Source organism: Echinops telfairi, unplaced genomic scaffold (assembly GCF_000313985.2).
Source record: "Echinops telfairi isolate 266 unplaced genomic scaffold, ASM31398v2 ScPeMD7_6;HRSCAF=24_0, whole genome shotgun sequence".
NCBI classification, from domain to species: domain Eukaryota; kingdom Metazoa; phylum Chordata; class Mammalia; order Afrosoricida; family Tenrecidae; genus Echinops; species Echinops telfairi.
Window position 1 is genome coordinate 12,952,486 of NW_022103902.1, and position 13,731 is coordinate 12,966,216.

The window sequence follows — 13,731 nt, forward strand, 5'->3', positions numbered from 1 at the left end:
TTGTGAGGTGGAGGACTTTGTGGACTGGTGTTGGGTTAATGGGTTAATGTTGGACTTGTGGGCTTGGGCAGCATTAGGTTGGGATGTTTTCGTGAGGCACTTTTTCTTTACATAAAACTCTCTTATATATGAGTTGCTGTGGATTTGTTTCTCCAAAGTACCTAGACTAATACACTTGGTCTCTGATTTTTTCCCTCTTCCTTACCTTTTGGATGATGGCGTTGATAACTCACACATGCAACTTAATTTCCCCATAAAAAGGCTCATATTATCAGGTCCCTTCACCCCACTTAAAGCCTCCCTTAGATATAGTTAATTACACCACCCATGGTGCCAAGACATTTTACTGGATGAGTATAATTCTATAACAACTTTTCATCTTTGTCATTTTAAGAAATAAATGATCACTAGTCTGTAATGCACACTAAGCACATGTATACTAAGTACAGAAGCAGCCATACATTTAAAGCAAAATGCTTCACAAAAATGATACAGAGTTATCTTCTGACCTCCACGACAGTTTTGCAGGTAGCAGAATATTTCATGGGCTCATTCATCAAGCTGTCTAGCTCTCCTATTATATCCCCACTGATCATATAGTCTGACTGGGTTATCTGAAAATCCTTCTCTTCTGAGTCACAGTCATTAGCTAAACCCAGCTTTGCTCTTTGAAGCTGCATGGGAACAAGGAAAGAAACAAACATATACATCAGTTGACTTATCTTAATAAAATGATGTTATTGCCCATTTCCTTTGGGTTTTGAAATTTCTAATATATACATATTCTCAAAAATATTTATTGATTATTTCTTCCCTTTTATATTAAATTGGTCATGAGAAATGAAGCATTTTTTTGAGATGGAAACAAAACACTCTATAATGCCCTAATGTTTCTGTGGGAGAAAGAGAGTGGAGAGCCAACAAACCCAGCGTCAAGGGAACAATAAGAGACCTAAAGTAGATGGTGAGGAGGGCAGAGAATGCCTGATGGGGTTTGATCAAGTGCAATGTAACCGAGAGAAAGTACCGACAGTCGAATGAAGGTCCAACATGATAGTGGAACAGGAGGAAAGTAAAAAAGTGAAAAGAAATAGAGCAATGGTTCTCAACCTGTGGGTCCTAAGTCCTTTGGGGGTTGAATGACCCTTTCACAGGGGTTGCCCGATGCATAACAGTAGCAAAATTACAGTTATGAAGTAGCAACAAAAATAATTTTATAGTTGGGAGTCACCACAACATGAGGAACTGTATTAAAGGGTCGCAGCATTAGGAAAGTTGAGAACCACTGAACTAGAGGAAGGAACTAGGAGGCAAAAGACATTTATATAGGTATAATTATAGGCATGCATATATGTAAATATTTTCATTTATAACGATAGGGATATGGGTCTATGTACATATATTTAAATGTTAAGTATTAAGGTAGCAGATGGGCATTAGGTCTCTACTCAAGTACTCTCTCAACGTAAGAACACTTCTAATAACGCAACATTCTGTGATGCTCACCTTCCCAACAAGATCGCTGAAGTCAAAATGGGTACATGTGTTAGTCTTGGTACATCAGAGAAACAAATCCACAGAAACTCATATATAAGAGAGTTCTATAAAAAGGTTAAGTGCACATCAAGAAAATATCCCAACCCAGTGCTGCCAAAGCCCACAAGTGCAACATTAACCCATTAACCCATATGTCCAACACCATTCCACAAAGTCCTCCTTCATCTCACAAAACAGACGTAATGATGCCGACTGCAGGAGGAAAGCCTAGTCAGTGAATGTGTAAACATCTCAGCACTGGCAGGGGTCTCCACACAGCTGCTCCAGCACCCAGGGCTGCACCGGGTAGGTCCATGTGGCTTCTCCTCAGGGATGTCTTACAGGAAGTCAGCCTTGACAGCTGAAGCAGGGAACTGCTAAGGCAGCTGCATCCTGGTGCGACCATCACAAAGCAAGAGACCTGAGAACTACATAGGCGAGGCTCACCGAGCCATTTATCCCTCTGCCCTTCAATTAACCCCACATGTGTTTATCAGCCAGGTTGGCACAATAAAGTAACTCAGTACATAAGCAAATGTGGTGAAGAAACCTGATAGTTCTGGCTATTAAAACATCTGGGGTCTAAAAGACTTGAAGTTAAACAAACAGCCATCTAGCAGGGAAGCAACAAAGCCCACATGAAAGCAGCACACCAGCCTGTGTGATCAGGATATGCCAATGGGATACGGTATCAAGCACCAGAAGACCCAAGACAAACAAAGCTATAGATGCAAATGATGGAGGTCAGAGTAGAGACCCAAAGCCCAACTGTAGATCATTGGACATTCCTTCACAGAAGGGTCACAAGGAAAGAATGAGACAGACAGGGTGCAGCACAGCAAGGACAGAACACACAACATTCCTCTAGTCCTTTAATGTTTCCTCCCCCTCACTACCATGACCCCAGTTCTGCCTTACAAATCTGGCTGGAGCATGTACATTGGTACAGATAAGAGCTTTTGTAGCATGGAATCCAGGACAGATAAATCTAGGAAGAGTAACATGAGTAGCAATACCATGAGGATAGGGGGAAGGTGTGAGGAGAAGGGGGAGAAACGGGGAACTGACTACGATGACCAATGTATAATTCCACTCTCTCCCCAGGGGGATGAACAACAGTAATGTGGGTGAAGGGAGACAGCAGGTGGTGTAAGATATGAAAATAATGATAATTTATCATTTATCAGGGGTCCATGAGGGTTCGGAGGGTGGAATATGGTGGGAAAAAAGAGGAGCTGATACCAAGGGCACAAATAGAAAGAAAATATTTTGAAAATGATGACGGCAACATGTGTACAAATGTGCTTGACAAAACTGATGTATGGATTGCTATAAGAGTTGTAAGAGCCCCCAATAAAAATGATTTATTAAAATAAAAAATTAGAATGCATAAATCTCCAAATCAGACAAATGTATATAATTCATAGTGCTATTTTCCATCTTAAGATATGCCCCTTCTGATATTTTATCATGAGAAAGAAGGGTGGTCTTTTTCCATTTTCTCTGAAGGGGAAAATTGCCATTTGAACTGTAGCTAAAATTCTATAGATATAATTTTTTATATACAGATATATATACAGATAGAAGGAATAATCAATTTATATACAGATAGAAGGAATAATCTTTATATACAGATAGAAGGAATAATCAATTCTCACTTTTATAGAGTTTAAACTAACGTTTGCGTGTACATTTTAAATTAAATCTGTCTTACCTTTACCATGCCAGAAAGAACTATATAGATTCCTTTGGGAGCTTCACCTTCTTCAAAAATATCATTCCCACAATCAAATGTTACAACCAAGGCTCGTTGCTTAAAACACACAAACAAACAAACACCAATTATGTGAGTATAAATAATATTTTTTTTCAGTGGTTGGAGAAGCTGATGTTTATTTTTCTTCCCAAGAGTTTCTACATTTTAAAAGCAAATATCACTCAAGATCTTCTAAGCCATCTCAGTAGTAAATTTAAAAGAAAAGTAGAATTATGAATAGCAAATACAGAAGGATGTATGAAATATCAAATGGGATATTTATCCAATTTCATAAAGAAAGAATCTATGAATGAAGACGCCATCTTTGGTTGCAATCAAGTTGATTCTGAGTCATATCAAACTCATAGGTGTCAGAGTAGAACTGGCCTCCTTAAGGTTTTCCACGGAACTAGATCTTCAGGCTTTTTGTTCTAAGGTCCTTCTGGGTGGACTCGACTGCCATCCTTTCCGTTAGCAGCCGAGGACCTGTTTGCTCCACCCCGGTGATTAGGTCTTTCAGGCTGCAAGCCTGGCTTCACTTCGCAGCCAATCAACTTCAAGCACCCTCATCACCCATCCCTCAGCGGAGGCTTGAATGTTGCTATGACACTGCTGAACTGCTTTCCCTGGAACTTCCAGACTAAGACAAGGATAGCACGGCTGGCAATATTCTTTTGAAGATCAGCCATCCAAAACCTGATGGATTGCAACATGAGGACCAAAAGCAAGTCACATAGTGCAACCAATCCTGGTTACATGAAAGAATGAAAAGGTGTCAATAAATGCTTCAAAGGCCTGGCCAACATGTTTCCATAGGCGCAATGAACAGGGAAAGCTGGAGGATATGGGCATGTGAAAACAAAGGGTGTTTCGAGGACAGTCAATAGCACACACACAAGAGCGGGATTAGAAAGCAATGTGAAATGCTTGGGGCACCAGAAGTGGCTCCTTATAGCTAAAGGTCAAAGGGGGTATGACGATTGGGAGACGGAAGATAAAAGTCAAGGGTCAGACCAGAACATGTACACTACTACAGATAAGAGCCCCAACCCAGGGACTCCAGGACAGATGGACCCCTCAGGACCAGCATGATAGTGGAGACACCAGGAGGATAAGGGTAACGTGGGGGGAGAATAGGGAACTTGATCACAAGGATTGACACATAACCCCCTCCCAGGGGGACGAACAACACAAAAGCAGGTGAAGGGTGACAGAGGACAACGTAAGACATGAAAATTATAATCTATCATTTATAAAGGGCTCATGAGGGAGGGAAGGAGGGAAAGGCGGGGAATGAGCTGAATCAAGGGCTCAAGTAGAAAGAAAATATTTTGAAAAGGATGATGGCAACATATGTACAAATGTACTTGACACAGTGGCTACATGTATGGCTTGTGGTAAGAGATGGAGGAAGCCCCAATAAAAGTATTTAATAAAAAAAGTCAAGAATCAGCTGGAAGGGAGATTATGGAAAGACTCTCCATATTTCTCCAAGGGATTTTGACTTTATCAGACAAAACACGGATAAAAAGGGCAAAAATCATTATTTGAATAATTTAACATGGAACAGCATCTGATTGGATGTTTATTTTTTTAGATGACCACTGGGGGTCTCATTACAGATGATAGTGCTGGGAAATAAAAGTATTACCAGAAAGAAGCTTATGTGATGTCGGTCTTTATCTAGCCATGGAATATTTTTCACTGCTTCTTCAAGAGTCAGAGACTTGATCGTTGGTTGAAAATCAAGCATCTCTCTTTTTCGGGCCATGATTAACTAAAATTAAAAAAAAAAGTAAGAAAGGAGATAAACCAAACTGCTCTTCATAGAATACTTACAACAAGTATGACCGTGCACCTGTTCCTGTTCTTGCTCCTCTGAGATTTTTGTCCTCTTGCAGGCACCAATCTCTCCTCTCTTACAGCATTCATTTTCTACCACCTTCTCTTACCCTAATTCTGAAGTCACAGATTAAACGTTTTAAAGAAAGTCTCTGAGGTATACAGTAGATTGAAAAGCACATACACACCAGTCACATAAATATTGAGCCAAAGAACATCCACAAAGTGAAAGCATTTGTGTAACCAACATCCAGATCAGGAGATTAAATAATCAGCTCACCCCTGTATCCTCCATGATGGTTCCTTTCAGCCACTCCTCTGATCCAAAATCCATCACTACCTTGATTTCTACGACGATAGTTTGGTGTTATCTGGGTTATAGCTTTGTATGAATGGAATCAAAGGATGTGTGCTTGTTTATATTTGATTTCATTCCTTGACTATTGTATTTCTGAGATTTGGCTATAGTGTTCCAGAGAGCAAAAGCTTATGCATTTTAATTTTTGAATAGTATTACACTGTGTGAATGTACCACAGTGACATTGGAATGCTGTAGACCAAAGAAGAATTGATGCATTTAAATTGTGGTGCTGGAGAAGACGATTGAAGATACCATGGGCTGCTAAAAGGACAAACTGATCTTAGAAAAAGTACAGCCAGAGTGCTCCTTAGAGGCAAGGATTGAGAGACTTCATCATGCATACTTTGAACATATTGTTAGGAGAGACCAGTCCCTGGAGAAGGACAGCATGCTTGGGAAAGCGAGGGGCAGTGACAAAGAGGAAGGCCCTCAAGGAGATGGATTGACACAGAGGCGGCAATAATGGCTCAGGCGTAGGAACAATGGTGAGGCTGGTGCAGGACTGGGCAGGGTTTCATTCTGTTGTGCCTACGGTCGCTATGGGTCGTAACAGACTGGATGGCACCTAACAACAACAACTATAGACAGACATTTGAAGTGTCTCCGTTTGGGATTAGTATGGGTTACCCTAATTCTGAAGTCACAGATTAGCATGAGGTCTAATAGCTGGGTCCTAGGTTGTGCTTACGTGAAATGAACAGCCATGGTATATGGCATCTTTCCTTCTGCTTATCAGCCACTTGAATATTATCATTAGGAAGTGCAGATTTATATCTTTGCCTATTTAAAACTGAGTTTTATCTCTCATTCTTATGGCTTTATAAAACATTTTTATATATTCTGAATGTGAATCCTTTATTAGGCATACTTTTTTTTGCAAACTCTCCCTTGTTGCAGATTATCTTTCTAATCATTTATTTTTTTTTAAAATGAAGAATTCTGACTTTAATATAATTTACTCCAATCATCTGTCCTCTTTGAGAAAGCTTTGCCTACCTCAATATATTAAATGTTTTGATTTTCATGTCACTATTTTATAATTTATTATTATGTATACAAACCATCTGGAATGATTTGTTAATGTGTGACATGAAGTAAAGATCCCGATTTATGAATGATGCAGGTGCAAGAAGTCCACAAAGAAAACGACAATTATTGAGACAAAATTAAAACCTCATTAAATTCAGGGATGCTATGTTAATAGGTTGAATCAATGTTACAAAGTTGTCACTTTTTTTCCTTCCGCACATGGATGTATATAGGCTTAATGCAATCTCACAGATGCTCCAGTGAATTGTGTAGTGGAAACTGACAAACTGATTCTAGAGTTTATTGAATAACACCAAGTGCCAACATATTCAAAATATTCTGAATGAAAAGAACAAAGCTGGAGGATACACATGATCAAAGATGAAGGTTTGTTACCAGGTTTCATAATTAAAAGCATGTGATTGGCAAACAGAGCCATAGAATAGACTAGAGTCCATAAACTGATCCACACAAATACAATCCATTTGTGAGATAGGCTCTACAAAGTACAAGGAGAGAGACGGTCTTCTTCATAAATGATGCTTGTTAAAATTATTGCTCATCTGGGGGAAAAAGGTTGTTTTTCCCTTCATGGCTGTGTGAGCCATTCTAAGTTGCACTGTTATGTTCTTTACTTTTATTTCCTACAGGGTAAACGTTCATCATAATCAAGTGCAGTGGTCTTGGTTTCCTAAGTCTAAAATTCTTAGTGTTTATTTGGCTACTTTCTACTATCTCCATCTACTTGTGGGTTTGGAGTGTGGGGTGCTTTAGAGCATTGTGTTGTAGACCCTGAGTTCTGGCATCAGAATGCCTGCATTAGAAGGCTGTTCCCCAAACTTCCCAGAGTTCTAACCTTGAGTAGGTATCTAAATCATTCGGAGCCTCTCCTCTTCCTTAGAATTAGGACAACAATAGTCTCTAAGTCACAGGAATGTTGAGAGGACCAAATAAATAAAGTTTTCTAAAAACAATGATTTTATTAGGCCCCTCCCTCCCTCCTTCTTAGCAAGTTCTTCTGCCATCATTCAGCGAAGATGCTGCTTTGCAGAGGGCTTTAAAAAATAGAACGAGAACCGTAGAGTGCCCCATTAAATGGTATAGTCAGCATTAAATGAAGACAAACTGATGATCAATATCTGTGCTTTGATCGTGTTGTTGTTGTTAGGTGCCCTTGAACATCCTTGGCCTTGGGAGCAGCAGCATGAAATGGTGCCCTACGCTGAGCCGCCTCTCAGTAGCAGCATGTTATTTACATGAATGATACATGAGAGCATGTCCAAGTAAGGGTTTCAAATATTGTGCAAAATGTAGAATCAAAAGCTAAGGCTCCTTGCTACATTGCACCCTGACTGGCTTGTCTCCTCCCCGTGGCCCTTCTGCAAGGGAATGTCCAATTGCCCACAGATGCACCCTGGGTCCCCACTCCACACTCCCCCTCATTCACAATGCTATGATTTTTTTGGTCTTGGATGCCTGATACCTCATCCCTTCAATGCCTCGTGATCTTCAAGCCTATAGGACCCCAGACTCTATATCTTTTGATAGCTGGGCTCCATCAACTTTCTTTACCACATTTGCTTATGTACTTGCTTTGTCTTCAGGGATTGTGTCAGGACAGGCTGGTGTGCTTCTTCCATGTGAGTTTTGTTGTTTCTCAGCTAGATGGCTGCTTGTTTATCTTCAGGCCTTTAAGACCCCAGATGCTATATCTTTTGATAGCCAGGCACCATCAGCTTTCTTCACTACCTTTGCTTGTGCACCCATTGTCTTCAGTAATTGTGCCAAGAAGGTGAGCATCTTTGACTGCCAAATTGTTAGAACATACAAATTTCCTCTAGTTCTTTAATGCTTCCTCCCCTCCACTATCATGATCCCAATTCTACCTTACAAATCTGGCTGGACCAGAGGATGTACACTGGTACAGGTGGGAACTGAAAACACAGGGAATCCAGGATGGATGAACCCTTCAGGACCAGTGGTGAGAGTGGTGATACTGGGAGGTGGAGGAGAAGTGGAGTAGAAAGGGGGAACTGATTATAAGGATCTACATATAACCTCCTCCCGGGGGACGGACAGCGGAGAAGTGGGTGAAGGGAGATGTTGGACAGTAAGATATGACATAATAATAACAATTTGTAAATTATCAAGGGCTCATGGAGGAGGAGGCAGTGAGGAGGGAGGGGGAAAATGAGGAGCTGATATACTAAGGGCTCAAGTAGAAAGCAAATGTTTTGAAAATGATGAGGGAAACAAATGTACAAAAGTATTTGACACAATGGAAGTATGTGTGGGTTGTGATAAGAGTTGTACAAGCCCCCATTAAAATGATTTAATTATTTAAAATAAGGAGAATTTAAAAAGGAGAAACATAGTTATCTTTTAACAAAATATTTAACAAAATAAAAATTGTTAAGGTGGAGAAATTTGATGCCAACAATACTGAACCTGGAAAATTCTCGCATATAGTAGTTCTAAGAAATGTGTTATTAAAATCTATACTTAAAAAAAGCTAAAAAGCTAAGGCTCACTTCCTCCTCTCTGAATCCTTTGCGTGCTTGCCTAAAGCAGCACCCAATATTAAAAGTGTGGCATACATTCTTGTGGATCTCTTTTTCAAAGCAGTCCTTCTTGTTGTTAACCCAGTACCAATGAGCCAGTTCTTACTTACAGTGGATTTATATAGGGTTTCCAAGAATATAAACCTTTAGAAGAGCAGGCAGCTTCTTCTCTCTCCCATGGAGTTGTTTATGGATTTGAACTGCCAAACAACGTGGTGGTGAGCAGTCTAACACTTCCCTCACACCGCCACCGGGGCTTGTGGTGGTTGGTAGGAGCCCTAACATCAGCTTCAAGTCATAGCAACCCAGGTACAACAGATGGACCACTGTCCTGGCCCATGGTTGCTATCCTCACAACGGCTATATCCGAGTCCAGGATGGCAGCCACTGTGTCTGTCCATCCCCTAGAGGACCTCCCTCTTTTTCCTCTGCCTCCCTGCTCTACCAAGGCCCTTGTTCCTCTCCAGGGACTGGTCTCTCGTGATAACATGCCCGAAGTATGTCAGCAGGAAAAGGAGCACCCTCGGGGTACCCCTTCTAAGGCAGATTGTCCTCCATCAGAATTGACTAGAAGGCAAATAAGAAGCTTTTTTGTTTGTTTGTTTTTCTTTTATAGCTCCCCCACCCGATTATTGCTGTTCGGGCTGGTAAAAATGGTGCCTACTAATGCTTTAGCTTCTATTTCATTGGTTACTAGAGATGCTAAATAGATTTTGATTTATTGGCCACTTTTCTTTTTCATAACGGTGAAATGCCTCTTTCATTTGATTTTCTCTTTTGTTCTGTGAGGCTCTTTGTCCATGGCCAGCATGAGGTAGCCGGGATAGCTAACAGGTTTACTCTCTGGCCCAATAAAGCATACATTTGCAGGCCCTGGGAAAGCACCTATTCAGGTTTTCATGATCATTTTATTTTTCCAGTCTTGTCACATAGGTGTTGCCTGTTTCGTGTTAGATCCATCACTGAGTGTTTAACTGCTGCTGCGAATGGAAAGTTTTCTTATTCCGGGATAGGATTGTATGTATTGATCTTGTTTTAGAACACTCCATTGGATTCTTATTTGTCTGATGGCTCTTCTATTAACTCTCGAATATTTTTAATCAATCAATCAACAGATAGATCCTTTCTCTCTGAAATCTCCAGCTCTGAAATGCCTCCTTGACCTGGTTCCAATTCCCAGGTTCCTCATAGAACACTTGGAGTGACAGTGGTCGTGTCTTTTTTGCTCCGGACTTTCATTAGGATACTTCCAAATAGTTCGCCTTCAAATGCAGTGTTTGCTGTAGATGCTAACTAAATGACTTTTATCCCGTTAAGCATGCTTTAAAAAAAAATCAGTTTATTGGGCGCTCATACAACAACTCTTATCACAATCCATCCATCCATCGTATAAAGCACATTTGTACATTCATGACACTCATCATTCTCAAAACATTTGCTCTCCACCTAAGCCGTTGGCATCCGCTCCCTCCTCATTTTCCCCCCTCCCTCCCCATTCTCTCCTCCCTCATGAACCCTTGGTAACTTATAAATTATTATTTTGTTATATCTTACACTGTCCAACGTCTCCCTTCACCGACTTTTCTATTGTTCGATCCCGAGGGAGGAGGTTATATGAAGATCCCTGTAATCGGTTCCCTCTTTCTATCCCACCTTCCCTCCACTCTCCCAGTATTGCCACTCACATCACTGGTCCTGAAGGGATCATCCATCCTGGATTCCCTGTGTTTCTAGTTCCTATCTGTACCAGTGCACATCCTCTGGTCTAGCCAGATTTGTAAGGTAGAATTGGGATCATGATAGTGGGGGTGGGGGTGGGAGGAAGGAAGCATTTAGGAACTAGAGGAAAGTTGTATGTTTCATCGTTGCTACACTGCACCCTGACTGGCTTGTCTCCTCCCCACGACCATTCTGTAAGGGGATGTCCAGTTGCCTATAGCTGGGCTTTGGGTCTCCACTCCACACATCCTCCCTCATTCACTATGATATGATTTTTTGTTCTTTGGTGCCTGATACCTGATCCCTTCAACACCTTGTGATAGCACAGGCTGGTGTGCTTCTTCCATGTGGGCTTTGTTGCTTCTGAGCTAGATGGCGGCTTGTTTACTTTCAAGTCTTTAAGACCCCAGATGCTATATCTTTTGATAGCCAGGCACCATCAGCTTTCTTCACCACATTTGCTTATGCACCCGTTTGTCTTAAGTGATCATATCGGGGAAGTATGCTTTTTCTTATACTAGGCTGCTAAGCATTTCTTGAATGCACTGTATGGGGGCTGAATTGTAACAACCAGTTTTTCTTGAAGGATCACTTTATCAGTGAATTACATAAGGTTTTTTGGAGATAACAATAGTCATACATACATACATTGTGTCAAGCACATTTGTACATATGTATGGATTGTGATAAGGGTTGTATGAGCCCCCAATAAAATGATTAAAAAGAACACAATAATCATATTACATTAGTTATTTTTCATACTGCCAGTTTCAAGGTCCTACTATTTATTTATGAGTTTTGCATATGCATTCACAAGTATAAAAGCTTTTTGGTTTTCTCCTTTACATGATTCCCAATTTGGAGTCTTATAGAAACTGTTGGAAACCTTTCTATCTTTTTACATGTCATGCTATTATGTAAATGATTTAGAGTAAGGAAATACAACTAATCCTAACCCTATGGATGAATGTTTTTTTATAAATCACAGCCTACAGGAAAAGTTACTTTAACGTCAGTTGGATAATTTCCAGGAATATATTGAAACTCCCTCTACAAGTGAATGAGAAAAGATTCACCAGCCTCTCGGTTAGGACCACAGCAGAGAAAGAGACAATCTCTCACTGACTAGCCTGGGAAGAGACCTAACCCTGGGGCTGTAGAAAGCAAACTCTCTGGGGTTGGCGCTTGTCCTTTGAAAATGTTTTAAAGTTAGAGACTCATCTCTCAAGGATGGCCTCTGTTGGAAAGATCTAAAAGTAGGTGCAGAACACCATGATCGACTATATGTTTGAAAACATCTCTCTTACCTTGTTAATTGCATAACCATCAATTTTTTGAATAATTCCCTTTGACCTGAAGTCCTTCACAATTTCTCTCGCGATGTTGAGCATGACGTTAATCTGGTCCTTTGTTTTCACAGTGATGGCGATTTCTGGATGATCATACTCTAAGTAGCCTGAAAATAACAAAGGTATTAGCTAGTATTTCCCCTGCAAGCCCAATGGATTGCCCCTCCTATTAGGCTGTGCACCTCTCCTAGAGTGGACTGCTGCCACCCATCACTGTTTGCAGAATTCTGCATGCCACGTTCCTTGAGCCAGGCCAGCCGTGGAGAAGGGCAGCCAGCCTCAGCCCCGGGATTGCATGAATCTGCCTGCACAAACACACGGAGGCTGCTCTGGGCTTCATGTCTGGGGCGAATGATTTGTTTTCTTATTCTGTGTGAGCCAGAATCTTTCTACTCTGATATCGTTCTGAATCTGTGGTTTCACGCAGCCTGTTCTTCTGGATGGCTCGTCCAACATGCTTTTGCCGATTTTTTCTGGATTCCTGGAAACCCTAGATTTCCCCCTTTTTATATTCTGGGAGTTTTGTCGGCAGTGCCTGTGGGGGTCTGCTTTCGGAATGATTTGCCATGTTGGGGTGTCCCCGCTTGACTGCATCTGCAGTCCTATCTTGCTGTCACTTTTTGCTACCTACCATCTAGTATCACATCCTCCCTTTTCCCTCCCTTTCTTAGGAACAGCATGTTTTGGGCAGAGGGGTTTTGAACACCTTTTCTAGCTCCTGGAAGGTGATGTCTTCACAGGCCCAACAAGGGACGCCATTCTCCATCCATCTCTGCTATTCTTCGAAGCAAAGCATCCTCACTTACACCTTTGGTAAATGCCTAAGACCAAAGTGTAGGTTGCAAGTGTATCTTAGCAATCAGGCCTCTGCTTTCTCCCTGCCCTGTTCCCCGTGAGAAGCACAATGAAGGTGCCTGCAGCAGTGGTGCTCCATCTCTGCCCTGTGAAGCCTGTGTAGAGAACACAGGGACCCTGGGCATCATGCCCCTTGACTTATTTCTGGCCTCTTTCTTGATTCGCTTTCTATCTTATCACTCCCCAAACATGACTATGACATCAAGTGCAAACAGTGTGCCTGTCCTAGCCCCAGGGTATTTTTTTTGCACCAGGAGCATGCTCTTCAATTTGACGCCTTGGAGAACAATATGCTACTGCCATATTTGGACGCTGAATCCTCTAGCAACCTGACAGAGGCCAGCAAGGTACGGTTCCAGTTCCAACTCCCTGTAAGGACTAGAGCCTAGGGTTTCCTGGGTGGAGTAATGACTGCTCAGTGGGCTTAGCTATTAACTAAAGGTTGAAGATTCGGCCCACTCAGACATGCCTTGGCAGAAAGATCTAGCAATAGCCTTCTGAAAAATGTGCTATTGAACAGCTTATGGCTCAGGGCTATTCTCCAAGAGCCAAAGCCAATTCAGTGGTAACTAGTTTCAAGGTAGAATGACACGGTGGCAGCTCTGTGGCAGGTAGAGTGGAAGGGTGACATCTTTCCTTCAGGGACTCAGGAAGATATGGGCATGTCAAATTTGGAAGAGAATAGACTTTATATGGGGGACAATGGCATGTGCAATCATGACA

At 41.4% G+C, this 13,731-nt stretch overlaps 1 protein-coding gene across 1 annotated transcript in view; it reads right to left on the reverse strand.

Moving 5' to 3' along the window:
• SLC9C1 (solute carrier family 9 member C1) overlaps positions 1-13,731 on the reverse strand; it is a 95,235-nt gene that overhangs the window by 7,054 nt on the left and 74,450 nt on the right. The window contains exons 19-22 of the mRNA XM_004706477.1: positions 12,112-12,260; positions 4,944-5,069; positions 3,251-3,349; positions 510-674 (exon numbers count right to left, since the gene is read on the reverse strand). Coding sequence (XP_004706534.1) covers positions 510-674; positions 3,251-3,349; positions 4,944-5,069; positions 12,112-12,260 — 539 coding nt within the window. The remainder of the gene's footprint in view (positions 1-509; positions 675-3,250; positions 3,350-4,943; positions 5,070-12,111; positions 12,261-13,731) is intronic.